The sequence below is a fragment of the Hyalella azteca genome, unplaced genomic scaffold, assembly GCF_000764305.2.
Source record: "Hyalella azteca isolate HAZT.00-mixed unplaced genomic scaffold, Hazt_2.0.2 contig5776, whole genome shotgun sequence".
Classification (NCBI taxonomy): domain Eukaryota; kingdom Metazoa; phylum Arthropoda; class Malacostraca; order Amphipoda; family Hyalellidae; genus Hyalella; species Hyalella azteca.
In genome coordinates, this window is record NW_025935956.1 from 127,458 (window position 1) to 143,362 (window position 15,905).

The 15,905-nt window shown below is 39.7% G+C and overlaps 1 protein-coding gene across 1 annotated transcript; it reads right to left on the minus strand.

The window, feature by feature from the left end:
• Positions 1–2,257: 2,257 nt before the first annotated feature.
• On the minus strand, positions 2,258–13,895 carry LOC108667361 (pollen-specific leucine-rich repeat extensin-like protein 3). Its single transcript, XM_018154379.2, has 2 exons — positions 13,845–13,895; positions 2,258–4,920 (listed from the first exon to the last, which is right to left on the minus strand). Exons 1-2 carry the CDS (start codon positions 13,860–13,862, stop codon positions 2,650–2,652), a joined length of 2,289 nt encoding a protein of 762 aa, XP_018009868.1. The 5' UTR covers positions 13,863–13,895; the 3' UTR covers positions 2,258–2,649.
• Between the last annotated feature and the right edge of the window lie 2,010 nt (positions 13,896–15,905).

Here is a 15,905-nt window from a genome sequence, read left to right on the forward strand (position 1 = left end):
AACACTCTGGAGCGCGAGTTGCAACGGAATAGGGATGCTGGAATCCAATGAAAATCTCGATGGTGCTGAAAGCAATAACATTCTATGTAAGTGAATGCCAGCACAGACAGTCAGAGTGAGTGGATGAATACAACGCAGGTTTAGGTGAGTGGATGAATGGAATGAAAGTTTAGGCAGATGGATGAATGCAATGAAGGTCAAGGTGAGTAGATGACTGCCGCACGTCTGCTCTACATTGAAGGCCTCCCTATGAAAAAGCGGCGATACTGAGAGCAGAGCCCCAGAATTTCAAGGTGGCCAGGTATGAGTGAGGTGTTCAAGGCTGAGCTGGCTAGGCCGCTACAAAATTGTAGGCCTCAATAATATTGTAGCCACTGCTCTGCACCAGCTGGAAACTTCAACATAATTATTGGATCATAGATCTCTAGCCAGTCATTACTCAGCCTTCAGTTTTAACCTGACAATTTGAACCCAAATTTACGGCTTTTGAAAAGCTTACGTGCGGAGAACAGCGTCAGTTCATCTGTCCCTTGGCCTTGCGATAAATGTGATTAGATGAATTTGCCTTTTTATTTATTTATTTATTTATTTATAGATAGATGATGGGATAAATTCGACTGACAATATATTTATAGCTTATGAATTGAAATTCTCGAAAAATTACCATTAAAATAGAAAGAAATTGGTGGCTTTCTTGCAAATAACAATTTGAATAGGATTTTAATTACAATAACGCATTCCGATTACATCATGTTCGCTTATGCTTCGTCTTAATATTTCTAACGTCAAGTTTGTCGCGGGCCGAGAAGCGAAGAACTTCATTTGATGCTCGGACATGAAACATTACGGCAGTCCCAACGAAAATTTATGTTATTTTCTAACTTGCTTGCCTACAATTTTTCGCCCAAAAAAATTCATGAGATTTCCTCAAGCCGAACGTTAAAACAGATAACTACGCATTTTTTTGTGCTGCCGGAGGATAGGTTGCAAATAAACAAGGTAGTAAAGTTGGGAGCATATATACACGATAGCAGAGTTGAAGTAGCCAATTTACACGGCAGCTAAGTCGTACAGTTGTAAAAGGCAGCAAAGTCGTGCAGTTGTACACGGCTGCAAAGTCGGTACAGTTATACACGGCTGCAAAGTCGGTACAGTTATACGCGGCTGCAAAGTCGGTACAGTTATACGCGGCTACAAATTAGCAGTTGCGCCAAGTCGGTAATCAATTTACATGTGAGAAATTCGTTAGCAAATTTGCACAGGAAATAAGTTTACGGAAGAATGTACACACCCGACGGCTGTGAGGCAAGGCTGTTCATGGAGAGCAGTCTCTGATGAAGCTGCTCTGTTATCTTATAAGATCGCTGAAGGAAAATCTAGAACAGGTGCAAGGACGACGTGACATTGCGACTGAGAACTGTTGCACTGAGTCCAACTGCTTTAAACCTTCACGTAATACTTGTGCCGCTCAACTAACTTCACTATTATGATGCAACTTTCTTATAGGAACATTAGACAGCAAACAAAAAATGTAAATTTGAATCACACACTGAAAGAAATTCCATAATTGCACGCAAGACTTTTTTTAATGTTATGCATTCAAATAGCGCTTACTAATTTTCAGGTAATATTTATTCCTAACAGGAAGGAGCGATCGTAGTATAATTTGTTTCACATTTCCATATGACCTGAAAATTTTTCATCTGAAAGTTAATTTATGCTGGAAAATTTCAACCCTCCATATAATCATCCTATTGCGAATGAATTTAGTGTAAATAATTAAATTAACTTGGCTTTAAAAAATCTTTGTCGTAAGGAGTAAAATCCCCAGTGCATGAGAAAAAATTCAAGCCTTCTAGCCAGTTCTTCTCGCCCAAGATCAGGTCAGTCCTGCCACTGCTCGCATGCAGGTCGGCCGCCTATACAAAAAAGCGAGGTCACTCGGACCAGTTCTTGTCACTCGCCAAATGAGCGCAAATTTTATCAATCCTTAGGATACGATCACCAAATGAGTGTAAGTTTTATTAATCCTAAGTATACGATCACGAAATGAGTGCAAATTTTATCAATCCTAAGGATACGAGCACCAAATGAGTGTAAGTTTTATTAATCCTAAGGATACGAGCACGAAATGAGTGCAAATTTTATTGATTCTAATGTTGCGATCACCAAATAAAAACAAATTTGATCGATTCTAAGGATACGATCACAAAATGAGCGCAAATTTTATCAATCCGAGGAAAATTTAAACAACGCCTCGAGTAACAAAGATTTATTCAACTCGTTGAAGTTAACGCATGCTGCACTCTGTACTTGGATAGATTGTCTTTCTTTGGTAGAGATTTGTAAATTAAACCAGAATAATATTTGAGCTTTCGATCCCAGATGGATATTTGATACTCTAAATTTAACTAAACAAATTCATCAAAATTGACGCACACTGCAAATAAATAAGCGCATGATCAATAACTATTTTCTATAGGCTTCTCATTCTAGAAATAATTCACATAAACAGGATTGATTTTCGCAATTCCTTACTCTCTATGAACTCAGAAGCAATATGGCAATGTTGAACGTCGATCACTTCACTGAAGCTTAATAACTAAAAATAAAACGTAACTTACATTATGGTGAAAATTATTTCGTTACTCAGCCGGCTGTCGGGAACTGAGCAAAGAATCGATCGAATTCGGCTGCAGAAGTTGGGATCGGAGGCAGAGGGTTTCTGAAGTTCGATTCTTCGAAAATTGGCAAGGCTCGTCCCCCTTGGGAGAAGGATGTCTGAGGAGGAGGTGGTCGAGGTGTAGTGGGAGGAGGTGGCGGTGGTTGAGTTGGAGGTCGAGGAGGCTGGGTAGGAACGGGTGCTACGAAGTGATTGTTCGTCGATTGAAGATGAACTGTTTTGAATGTTCCGGTCGAGGCATCGAACACAAGCTGTTGAGCGCCGGTCTGAGGAGTTGCAGACAAGGTGAGAGAATTGTCTTCGATTCTTGGTCTAGAAGGAGCAGGTGCGGAGGTTACAGAACTGAATTGGGCTGGCCTAAATAGAGATGGGATTTCTCTGGGTCCGGATGTTGGTGCAGGGGAAGGAGCAGGACGCGGAGTTGGTGGAGGTATAGGTCGTGGGGTCGTCGGTGGTGGGGTTGGACGAGGAGTCGGCTTTGGATTGAAGTTGGAAGATCCCTGACGATCAAAGTGAGAAAATACGCTTCTAAATTCCTGGTCGAAGTTAAAGTTGACTGGAGGTCTTGTGACGGCATCGGTTGGCTGGACACCACGTCCTCCTGGACCGAATTGAGCTGGCCGGAACAATGAAGGAATTACGTTCGTCGGTGTCAGGTCAACGGGAGAGGCTGCTGCAGGCTGCTCCTGTCTCGGTCTCTCTTGCTGGCGCTCTTCATGCCGGCTTTCAGGCTGCTGAGGCTGACGTGACCTTGATTCTTTTCTCTTTTGTGAAGAACCAGACCTCGATGAAGAACTGAGGAAATCAGGAACAGGGAACCTATCTTGTGCTGGGGCCACTCCTCTACCATCCGAACCAAACTGTGCTGGCTGGAACATAGAGGGCACAACCTTAGTGGGTGTTAGATCTACTGCTTGCTCTGGTTCTGGAAGCCGAGGCTCAGAGGTTTCTGCAAACTGGGGACTAAACTGTTCAGGTTCAGGAGCGAACTGTTCAGGTTGAGGTGCGAACCGTTCAGGTTGAGGTGTGAACCGTTCAGGTTGAGGGGCGAACCGTTCAGGTTGTGGAGCAGGTCTTGTCCTCGGGCGTGATACTTGTGGGCGAGAAGAATGACGTTGCTGCGACGCATCAATGGTTGAAGATTGTTGAACAGGTCGGCGTCTTCGGTTGAATGCTAAAGCTGAAAGCTCAACGTCTGTCAAAGCTTGTTCTTGAGTTTGGTGAAGGAACTGATCACCAGACGGAATTCTAGTTCCATCTGGCAGAAGATCACTTTCAGGATTGTTGGGATCACATTTGTTACCAGAGACGTACGTAAATTCTCTCCGGATACCATCAGGATCTACGTAACCATACTTTCCGTTGACAATACAGTCTTTGCCTCTAATTTCTTCTTTGAACGAGCCATCTTCAGCTTCGTATCCGAAAATATAGTTTCCAGCTTCGTCAAAGTAGGAGTAGCGGCGAGTAGTTTGAATCGGTGGGGCTCTTGGTTCCTCGTTTTCTGCTGCTGGTTCTACGAGATTAATGAATTCAGATCTAGATCCTGTTTCCAATCCTCTCTGGATTGCTCTATGAGGCTGACGAGTTCTGGGTTGAGTCGTCTGCTCTCGAGCCACAGGTCTTGGGGCTCGTATGATAGATTCTGATCCAGCTTGCACTCCTCTACCACCTGGACCGAATTGGGCAGGCTGGAACATGGAAGGGATTACATTAGTAGGTGTTAGATCTACAGTGTTACCTGCCTCAAGATTTATTTCCGTATCAGCGAAAGTGTCCTCTTCGAAGGGCAGTTGAGTTTCTGCCTCAGTTATAGGAGGAGCAGGTGTTGTCGTTGGCAGAGGCGGGGCCTTTGGTCTGAATGTTGTAACTTCAGCCTGTTGAGCCCGAGAACCTCCTCTGTTCCTGGATGATTGTGCTGAAAGAGATTCTCCCCTCTGTCGGGTCCTTGCCAGAAGTCCTTGGGTTCTGCTTGGTTGCTCTGTTGCTTCTGGTGCAGGGGCTGTTGCAACTCCCCCTAGAATTGCAGCGACGGTGGCTTGTTCACGTTCTCTCACTCCTCCTCCTTGAGCTGGTCTCTCAGTCCCAACAACCTTCTTGCGTCGGGAAGCCAGCAAAGCCTGAGCTTCTGCATCGCCGGCGCGTGCCTTCTGGACCAGCTCCCTGAGTCTTCCGCGTCCTCTTGAGGTCTCTTGTCCGAGCACAACCGCTGCACACAGCAGTACTGCTCCCAGCACCTGCACATACACAGGCTTGTTAACTGCAGGCATCCTTTCATAGTCGAAGCTAATTGGTTGCTAAATTGCGTTAGTACCTCGAAAATTTGTTTTGTCATAACCGAAAATCTCATGGAGACCTATTTTGAATTCAATTGAAGCTTTCGAAAAAGAAACAATCATACGAAAAATCTCGTGAATATAATAAAAAGCGCAAAAACAATGTAGATGAATGAACAAAAAATTTTCCAGCGTTTCACTTCTTCAAATTAAAAATTTGCGTTGAAAATGAAATTTCACTGTCCAAAATGTACAACTTTTTTCGCATAGAAGTTCATAAAAAAACGTAATTCGAGTGATTTTTATCTTTTAGGCAAGTATCAATTACTGAACAAAACTACTGTCAAAAATTATGCTGCGTCCGATGAAATAAGATAAGACAAGATGAAATTAGTGAAATTATTGTATCAAATGATTTTCATTTACGCAGTAAATTGTACATTTTACGAATTCAATGGCCTTTGAAATGATGTATGACAGTTGAAAATGTTATAATAGACTGAGGTAAATGTGAATTTTCAGTTATTTCACTGGCCGGATTGTCAGTAAAGTTTAATGCCACGTCTAACAATAGAAAATTTCTGTAGTGATAAAACGTGTCGAACTCCAACCTTAGTTCGCACGCCCGACCCACCAGGCATCTGACGTTGAAATAACGTTGTTTGAACGTTGTTTAAACGAAATCATCTCGTAATCCTATTTTTTAACGTCATTGCCTTGAATTTGGCCGTTCATGCCGGAACTGCTTTAACTGACGTACGGTCTCTCCTTCCTTAATCCATAGCCAGACAAGGAATTAGCTGTTGTTCTAATTAGTGTTGACATGGATCGAATGTCCGTTTTTCAAGTTCAAGGTGAATGCATTTGGCGAGTGAAATTCAGTGGAAGCTTCCTGTCACGATCCAACGTGACGAGCGCAGCAGACTTTCAGTAGAAACGGTCCTTGGCATTGAAAGTAGCCAATGATGTTAGGTAAATATGTTTTTATTCTTTTATGATAGAAAAATAATTGGGAAAGAATACGTTAATTATGAAGTATGAAGGTAAGCGAGTACAGCGTTTTTATTTCTCAGTCAAAACCAAGAGAGCATAAGATAAATGAAAATATTCTTTCATATAAAACTGCCGTCACTGCGTGCAAAAATGTGACAAAAAATTAAGAAAACTGTGAATAAATGTTTCACCTCTGTGGTACCTCAGAATTAACTTATTTACTGTCGTATTCTTGGAACCCCAGGAAATTTATTTTTACTTACAAAATTAACCAAAGTATTATTTTATCTGCAAAGAGCTCTTAAAGGAATATTTCCTTCACATTTCTGCAAAATCTTGCAACGCGTTAACTTTTACTCCGCATTCTTTGGCGAAATAAAGCAGGGATTGTTTATTGTTAGAGGCTTGTGGCCCAGGCGAGCGCACACACACGGCAGGTCATGCGAGCATAAGTTGACCTCGCCACACCTGACGATAATGTCAACCGGTCCCGCCATGTGACGGCCTGCTATGTGACGGCCTGCTATGTGACGACCTGCTATGTGACGGCCTGCTATGTGACGGCCTGCTATGTGACGGCCTGCTATGTGACGGCAATAAGCCACAACATTTGTCCCTACGTAAACTCACTGCAATTGTCAGCTGTACGTTAAGCTACATGAGTTTTCTCTACCTAACCCTACTGTAGTTTTTTTCTACGTAAACTTGCTACATTTGTCTCTACCTTAAGCTACTGCAGTTTTCTCAACGTTATGACGCTGCTTCGTCTCTACGTAAAGTAACTGCTTCTGTTGTCGCCTCTGCCGTTCTACATTCATGCTGCGTTGGAACTTTCGCTATCACTGGTGGCCGCGGCACAATCTTCCTCTTGCCTGATATTCTCAACTCTCGCTGACCTCAAGAAACCAAAGCTTGCAAGCAGCCCTCTGCTCTGTTAAGTCGCCCCTACTGAGATCAGTAGCCATACTTTCAAAAATAATTTAAGAGTTCGTAAATTTATCAGCCAATCACGTAGGTACGCTTTTAGAGCTTATCCCACCAATCACAGACGAGAAATCATCCGATGCGTGTACTTAGGCCTCTGATATAGAACTTCAACGAGTTTTGATAGTACGGCCCATGTCCTTCCCTGGTGGAGATCCCGATATTTCTTCGAAATGAGCTCAGGAAAATATCTTGTAGCTTTTATTTTCGGTTGTGGTTTTAAAAAACACTTGTTACTTTAGAACTTTGAGTCGAAGGTCAGGGTTTTTACGCCATTGCACACAAACATTAGCCAAATTCGTTTACTAGTAAATCAATTTGGCGTCATAAAAATGATTATTCTATGAATGAGCAAAGTTCGCCAAGCTTATTTAACAAATTTATGAGAAAGTTATAATCAAAAAGCACGTACATCTCTGTTAAAGACCAGTCGGTGCTGCAAACTAGATTGTAGGCTCCACACAGCAGCTGGTCACTTGATGCCCTAGAAGAGTAGGCCGTTTTCTCTACCTCTTAACACACGTAAAGTTCAATGCCAGCCTAATAAAAAACAGTGCTCCGGTAGCACCACCTAAGCCGCTCATTTATTAGTTTTTATAGGACTTGAAGCGGTCCATGTACACAGATGCACGTTGTATGGTTCTGCCCAGCGGCATGTCTTGAGCACCCAAGGCTGCGGCGCGCCTCTGTGAAGGCCTTAGGTCGCCCTCAGCGATCGTTGCTGGTCCCGAGGCTGGATTGAATCTACCTGAATAACACTCGCCTGTAATCTATTCCATTCAGAGAATTCATCATCAGGATGATGGACATTATTTTACGACTGTGAATATTTCCGAAGAAATAAATTCCGACGCGTGTGATTCCATGTTTAGCTTGTAAAATTACGCAATATGCCTACAGAGGATACTGATAAATCACTTACTACTTCTTTACTTGAATCGTAAACTAGTTGTTCAGTAGGAGCTTGAGGCGGCTGGACGTAATAATTACTGATGGTTTTTATGAGGGAAATTCCTTTCACTGCGTCACGGCGCTAGGCTACAGCTCAGTTCTTGTGGCCCAGAAAGAATGTCGCTAAAGGTCGTCTGTATGGCGTTCCCTCTAGCTTGTCCTGCCCTGATTCCTGGTCTTCAGGAAAGCAGTGTTTCTGAATCACTATTTGCGTTTGACTCCGGCCGGGCCTATTTTTTTCGAGGCAATCGAGATTTCTTCATTCAAAATTAGTCAATGTTGGAACTTGATTTCATGACTAAACAACGAATTGAAATCAATACTAGCTAACGCTGCATTCACTAATTTCGTTGATAAGGCTCCACGAAATGGAATTATTAGCAAAATTACCGACGAATAAATGTATCCTACATTATTGTATCTTATTGTATTTCAAAGGCAAATTATTAATTTAATAGTCATATTAATGTATTCTCTGATCATTCGCTTTACGTATGCTTTTGCAAAACGTTTCTTGAAATCCATTATCATTTACTTCGAAGTTGGTATGAATTTCCTATCAATCACCAGTTAAATACTTGGCATTCAAGGCAGCTGCAATATAAAAGTCATTAGCCAAGTTGGCAGTAAGCTTTCAAAATTTCGATCTTCCAATATAAATAAGGAGCTTAAAGCCATATAAGCTGTGTCTACGTTATCCATCATCAATAATCGAAGTTTAATATATTATTAGATATATATTATTGTTTTATTATACATTGTACTATTATTATTTTATTATGAAATATTATTATTAATAATAACCTGTACTGGATAATTTTATTCCAAACTACGCTGAAAACTTGACCTTCTCAGTCAAGTTCAAAGAACCTGGAATTTATTTTTCGTATTTTCCACTAATTCATTAACATTTTCGAGTTCTTTATCCCAAATAAATTAATTCGGATATTGAAACCCGTTCGTCGGGCCTTCGTCCAAATTTGGGTTTGTTCTAACGCGCCTGACCTTTGATAAATTAATTTTTATTCCCATTTACATTAATATTTGCATTATTAATTAATTGCAAGGTTAATAAATTGCATTAATGAATTTAGATATCTTAATTGCACGCCCTACCGATCACTTTCATTGCAAGAAGCGTGGGAGCAGCAAGGCCACGTCAACTTATTATGGGTTGTTTGTGGTTGACTTTCTTGGTTGACTAATCCGGCTTGACGCCTGTTAAATGCCCCTATTGGATGTATTTGGTTTATCCAGCTCCAGGTTTTACATTCAATTATAAGAGGATTCATTCAATGCACTAGCGCAAGATTCACTCGGGTGTAGGTAGTTAGTTAAATCAGTGATTAGTTAAATCAGTATCCAATAATTTTCAAAACCATTTCTAAAAATATTAAGTGTGCCTAGAATTAATTGTACTGAAAGAGAAATTCAGAAATAAATGTATGTTCCCATGTGCTGGGATTTGAATTTTCAAATAACGCAAAATTAAATCAAAATCTTCTTAAAAATTAACTTCTTCTTCTTCTTAATTAATTAATTTCAAAAATCTTCTTAAAAAATTAACAAAATTGCGAGTGCATATTTTTCTACGTCGATCGTTGAAAAATCCCTAAAATTTCAACAATTGGCATTCGAGGACTAGAAATTCAATCCAAAATATTAAACGAAGAATTTATAAACCGCGTGCGCTAGGTCACTGGAACTTTTAGAGCGCACAGGCAGCTCATGTTCACATCGATCAGGCACAGGTTAAAAAGCGAAAGGCGTTGTTCGGCTTCTGCTCGATCTTCTTGAGACATTGATCCTACCGGAGCTAATATATCCCAGCTTAAAAAAGTAGCCTCTCGCTTGCTAAATTCAACGGTGGGATGAATAATGTCTATGCTCTTTAATAGGTCACTAGTCAGTAGAAATTGCTGCTGCAGCTGCAGAAGCGATTTGTCTGTAGAGTTGTCTCGTATGATCATAAACACGCTACGATGCCGAATTTCAAAATAAAAGAATTTATTTATGGTAATATTATTTACACATTTTGAAATCTCGCTGTTATATTTTTTTGCAAAATATGTAAATTATCACGATCAAATTTTAGGAGTCGGCATAAAAAATTTCGTCAGCGGTACCGAAATTTTCTTCACGCATTCCAAGCATTGACCGATTTCTGTTTCTCCGCTGCCCCAAGACCAAATTTTAGATCGGAATGGTCAGCGTGCGTGGCACTTTTCGTTCAGAAGATGAAGCAAGAAGTTTTCGGCCTCGACCGCCGGACCCAGCCTAAGTCTGACGCAACTTTTACTAAAGCTTGACTATAATATTAGTTAAAATGTTACTCCTTCGCGCCGTGCGAACGACATAACTGCGGTCAACTGCTTAGCGATGTGTTTAGACCTTGCATAAGAAGGGGGGGACCTTGCACACTTCAAACCGCATTCGTTCGTACCATTTCTTCGTTCCGTTTTTTTTTTACCATCGAAAAACATTTCAAAGACTTTTTCAAGATATTAATGACGCAAAATATCATCATATGATGTGTACCTCTGAAATTTAATTTTTTAAATTTTTTAACGGGTAAAATTAGATTTGAATAAATTTAAATTGCTGTCTCTTAATAAAATTGTTTTGCCTGTGTGCTTAGGAACAATTACGTCTTCATAATAAGAGGCTATTGATCAGCAGCCTCATCATAATATGAACTGGTAGCTTTATCATCAGCAGCGCATTATCTAAGCAGTTGTTAAAGATCAATAAAATGCTGTCGTAATATAAACTGGTTCATGGTCAGCTGCAGGTCTGTGAGAGTCCATCCTTCAACTTAACGCTCATTTAAAATGAGAAAGACATTCAATCAACATCAACAAGCATACCTCCTAATTTTTGTTAAGGTTTAAAATTGCATAAACGCTGCCCAAATGAGTAAGACTTGAAGTAATTATTGTAATTCTGATCGTTGATATAACTTATAAGACTTCAGTTTGAATGGTGTTTAGAACTTTCTTTCGTTGTTTTTTTAAGCCGGTTTCAGTTTCTTGTCGTTAACCTTGACGATAGAATCGCATTCTATCACAAATTGCCCCTAAAACACAAATTCGTAGATTATCTTTCGTAAAATCTTTTCTCTTGGTTCAACAATTGTTAATTGTTACATGAAGTAAGACCAAAGCTAAACAGACTAGATAACTGAAGTTTATTTCGGTCGACTAATCAGTTGACTACTTCTCTCGCCTATTCAAGTGCTTGAAAATGCAAGTCCCCGGAAATCCTGCCAAACATGAGTGGTCTGCTTTGAAGACCACACATAGCATTGCAATATAAGGCGCCCGGTGGCCTTTGACTGAAGGCCACAGCTGTCCGGCACTTATAAGCACTGCCACGATAATTAATTCATGGAATGTCTGTTGTAAAATATCATCGAAAACATAGCATCTGCTATGATTTGATTGGTTATTAACTGGCATATAGAATTCCTGAAAACAATGCAAATAATCCTCCCGTAACTGTGTGTGGATTATTGTTTATTAATGCAACGTTCAAATGTTCTGACATCTTCGCGCTCAGAGAAGTGAATGAGAATTATTAAAATAGTGATGCAGTTTTTACGTGGGTATTTCCACGCACTTTTACAAAGCGATTGCAAAGTGCATTACAAAAAGTGATACACTTTTTACGTGGGTACGTGGGTATTCCTGATCCATTTTCACGGTTAAAGTGCGAATCAGTGCTACGTGTATAAAGTGTGTAACTAATACGACCCATTTATATTTCTGAGTGTGGCTTGTATGCAGCAGTTCAGGAACGACTGCTTGAAGAATATATATAAGCGTGTATATATAAACCTTCGATGAGCAGGTATAGTCTGCTGGAATAAGACCTTGGACTGCCCAACTGAGGCGGGAACGCGTCTTGGGGCATCGTGCCCTTCCCGCACCCAGATACCCTGGATAAAATTAAAGCCGTGTCGAGTGACTGGATAAAATTAAAGCCGTGTCGATGTGTCGAATGACTGGATAAAAATTAGAGCCGTGTCGAGTGACTGGATAAAATTAAAGCCGTGTCGAGTGACTGGATAAAATTAAAGCCGTGTCGAGTGACTGGATAAAAATTAGAGCCGTGTCGAGTGACTAGATAAAATTAGAGCCGTGTTCAGTGACTGGAAAAAATTAAAGCCGTGTCGAGTGACTGGATAAAAATTGTAGCCGTTTCGAGTGACTGGATAAAATTAGAGCCGTGTCGAGTGACTGGATAAAAATTGTAGCCGTTGCGAGTTTCTGGATAAAATTAGGGCCGTGTCGTGTGACTGGATAAAAATTGTAGCCGTGTCGAGTGACTGGATAAAATTAGGGCCGTGTCGAATGACTGGATAAAATTAGAGCCGTGTCGGGTGACTGGATAAAATTAGAGCCGTGTCGGGTGACTGGATAAAATTAGAGCCGTGTCGGGTGACTGGATAAAATTAGTGCCATGTCGGATAAAAATTATAGCCGTGTCGAGTGATTGGATAAAATTGTAGCCGTGTCGTGTGGCCGGACACAATTTGTAGCCGTGTCGAGAGACTGGATACAAATTAGAATACTGTCAGAAAATTTAATGAATCAAATTGTCCAAATAGTGGAACACTTCGAGCACGTAGCACTGATACGACCTATTGTCGGGGTTGTAAACCTCAAGACGACCCACGCATGGGCACAAGTGCATCGCTATTTGGACATTGTCTCACTCATTTCTCACAGTGTAGGTGTCTCTTCGCCCAATGTTTTCCTCCCACTTGATATATTTTATTTTCAATGCAGGTAATGTTGTCATTGCTTATAAAGTTTAAAATTACAATATTTTAATTTATATCTTGAAAATCACCCAATTTGGATGGCAGTTTTGATCAACTACAGGGTTGTGATGAAAATATTTGTTATTTTAATTTTGTCACATTATTTTAAAAAATTCACACAGTAGAATTAGCAATTTATCTTACAAAAGGTACACGCAATATTGTGGGCAGCCAGCGTTAGGACCAAATAAGGGCAAATGTGTGGTCAGAAGATATTGTAATGTAGTAAAACTATTGTAAAGTCGTAGAACAATTGTGAAGTTGTGAGACAATTTTTTGGTTGTAAAACAGCTCTCAGTTGGTTGTAAAAAAGTTTTTATATTTTAGACTGTAAAACATCTCCAAAGTCGTAAAACAGCTGCGATGTCGTATAAGACAGCTGTGAGGTCGTAAAAGGCTGCGATGTCGTAAGATAGCTGTACTCAATCTGTTGGATGAGGTTCCGATGCTCAAAAAATTTACGACACACTCCGTTGCAGAGCGGCATAAAAACTTATGAACTCATCGCAGTTTGTTATGCAATGCCGAATTATTGATTTTTTTCGCTTTAATTACAAAAATTTCAGTCCACTATAAACAATTACTTATTATTTGAGGCTGCATGGACTATGCTAGTTTCAATTAGCAAATGTGAAATAAATTTCAAGAAAATTTGGATTTTTTTCCAGGAAGCACTTTTCTGATGAAAAGAGTAGGTAAACTGATCGTAAATTTTCGTTAACGTTAAAAAAAAAACGATGAAATTTGTTGCATGGAAATTCTAGTTATTAAATAATTTATTTGATCTGATGAAAATTTAAACCGACGGAAGAGCGGAAACCCGCGCAATGCATGCTCGTTATATCAACAAATATGTTTCCACGTTAATTTATTTGTTAATTCAATTTGTTAATATATTGAGGATTATTTTCGGAATTTTCAATAAATTTTCTAGATAAGGCGAGAATCATAAGGTCTCCATGCGACAGTTGTTTAATGCTGATATACATCAGCATATTCATTACATATATTGAAACATGGTTCCTTAATATAGTAGATATTATCCTTAATAAGTAGATATTCCCAGCTACTTATTAGTGTCATTCACGACAAAAAAAAAAGAGGTATACTTCATTTAAAATAATGAGCTTACCAACAGCGGGACCCTCATCTTGCGGTGTTCACTAGACAAGAAGTCAACCACAACTGTAACGAAGTGCGGCAGGCCACTCCCTTATATAACTTCACTGACCTTTCGTAGGAATGTTGTGACCTCACAAGTGCGTGACGTCATGGATGTAGGCCACACACGCCCAACCTATAGCTACTTGTACACGGGGACAATAGTGGCAGCCAGTACAATTTTCTGACGCTATAGGTGGTTGTACACGGGACAGTTGTGGCGGCCAGTACAATTTTCAAATGCTAACTACAACTATAAGTATCATGCCACTGCCTTCATGTCAAGGGTTACTGGGCCCTTCCGTGACCCGTAAAGACTACACACGAGGCCAGTGACACGGCAAATAGTGGCGGTTAGTATTCACAAGTTTTAGTGGTTGTCACTTAACTGTCTCCGTGTACAAGCCGCCTATAAGATTTGAGACTGACGTTCGTCATTGACTCTAGGATCGTTCGCGTTTTTAGTCTTAGAAGATGAGCAACTTAAATTCGGTCATTTCCGAACACTTCACAAAAAAGTAATATCCCTGTTTTGAATTATATAATCTTAGCATTTATAATCAACAATTATGATTACAAACGATACAACGTCTTCTTAAGAGTAAATTCATAAATAAAAATGTTATTCCCTTCGTGAAGTTGGAACAGGTCTTTCTTTAATTGACGTTATAAATTTTCAAAAATAATATCAATATTTGTGATGAAAGGATTCGGAATAGCGGGATTTTAAAATTTCAAGGATAATCTACCCAGCAGGGCGGGGTTAGATCACACATTCTTGACCAGCTGCAGGAATGCAAAGTACTGCGTGAACATAAGTAGACGTTGCGTTTCCTTTTCAAACCCATCATTGCTGTCCTGTTCAAATGCTTCTTGAAATATTTCCTCCTCTGAAAATATTTCCCTATTTATTGTAATTCTGATCGTTGATATAACTTATAAGACTTCAGTTTGAATGGTGTTTAGAATGTTCTTTCGTTGTTGTTTTTTAAATCATATATATCAGCTGTACAATCCATAATTGAAATTTAATTCTAAATTCCATCTGTCACTATCTTGTATTTGCATCTTCATGGAAAATAAATACGTATTTCAATGCATTGAAGTTGATTTCACTTGTGACTTGAACGTAAAATTTCCCCGAACGCATTCCTCAAAACTAGCATTCTTTTCATCATTTCATGCATCGAATATTTTTATGGAACCTACAAACAATCTTCCTGTTAATTAAGGTCGCATATATGTACGTAGATTCGAAGCAATTAAATTCAAGAATTCGAGTAGCCTTCGTCTCTCCGTCATTCAATTATAGGGTGCGATTGCGCCCGAAGGGATTGTCCCAATTCAAGTGAACGGAATTTTTAATGGAGAAAATTCTATAGTTGTAGCACAAATGTTAAAATGAAAGCTAATATCATACACAAGTTAATGTTGAATTCGGTAGAACGCAAATCTCAGCACATAGCAAGAATTGTAACCAATTCGAAGCCCTCGTAATTATTTTGGAATTCAATCGGTGTGCAGAACTGCGTCTGATTCCAGTTGCTGTCAATCATTTACAAACGATTCATATTAACATATGAATCAGTGACAAATTATTCTAATTATCTAATCATCATGAATGCTATCGACGCATCCGCATGCCGTTGACTAGCTACGTAGAAGTCAGCCGAGCGTTTCAGCTACCGGGTGCTGGCGGAAGCAGAACTGGCCGCAGCATTTCTGTCTGTCCGCTAAAGAGATGCGACTGTATTTACCTCTTCATATTTTGCAGGCATAAAAGTGATATTATTATGTACTGGCATAGAGCATTATGGTGATAATTGTAATTAGGATGCGAAATGACTAAGCAAAAGAATATTCCTAAAATATCATTGTTAAAATATAATTTACATTATTGAATTCTGCAACGATTCAGTCATGTTCATCAATGATTTGAAATTGTTTGAGGCTTTGTGTCAATAACATGCTAATCTACTTCTAAGCTATTAAACACACGATTTATCGACGAACGACCTCTGTCACACCTGTC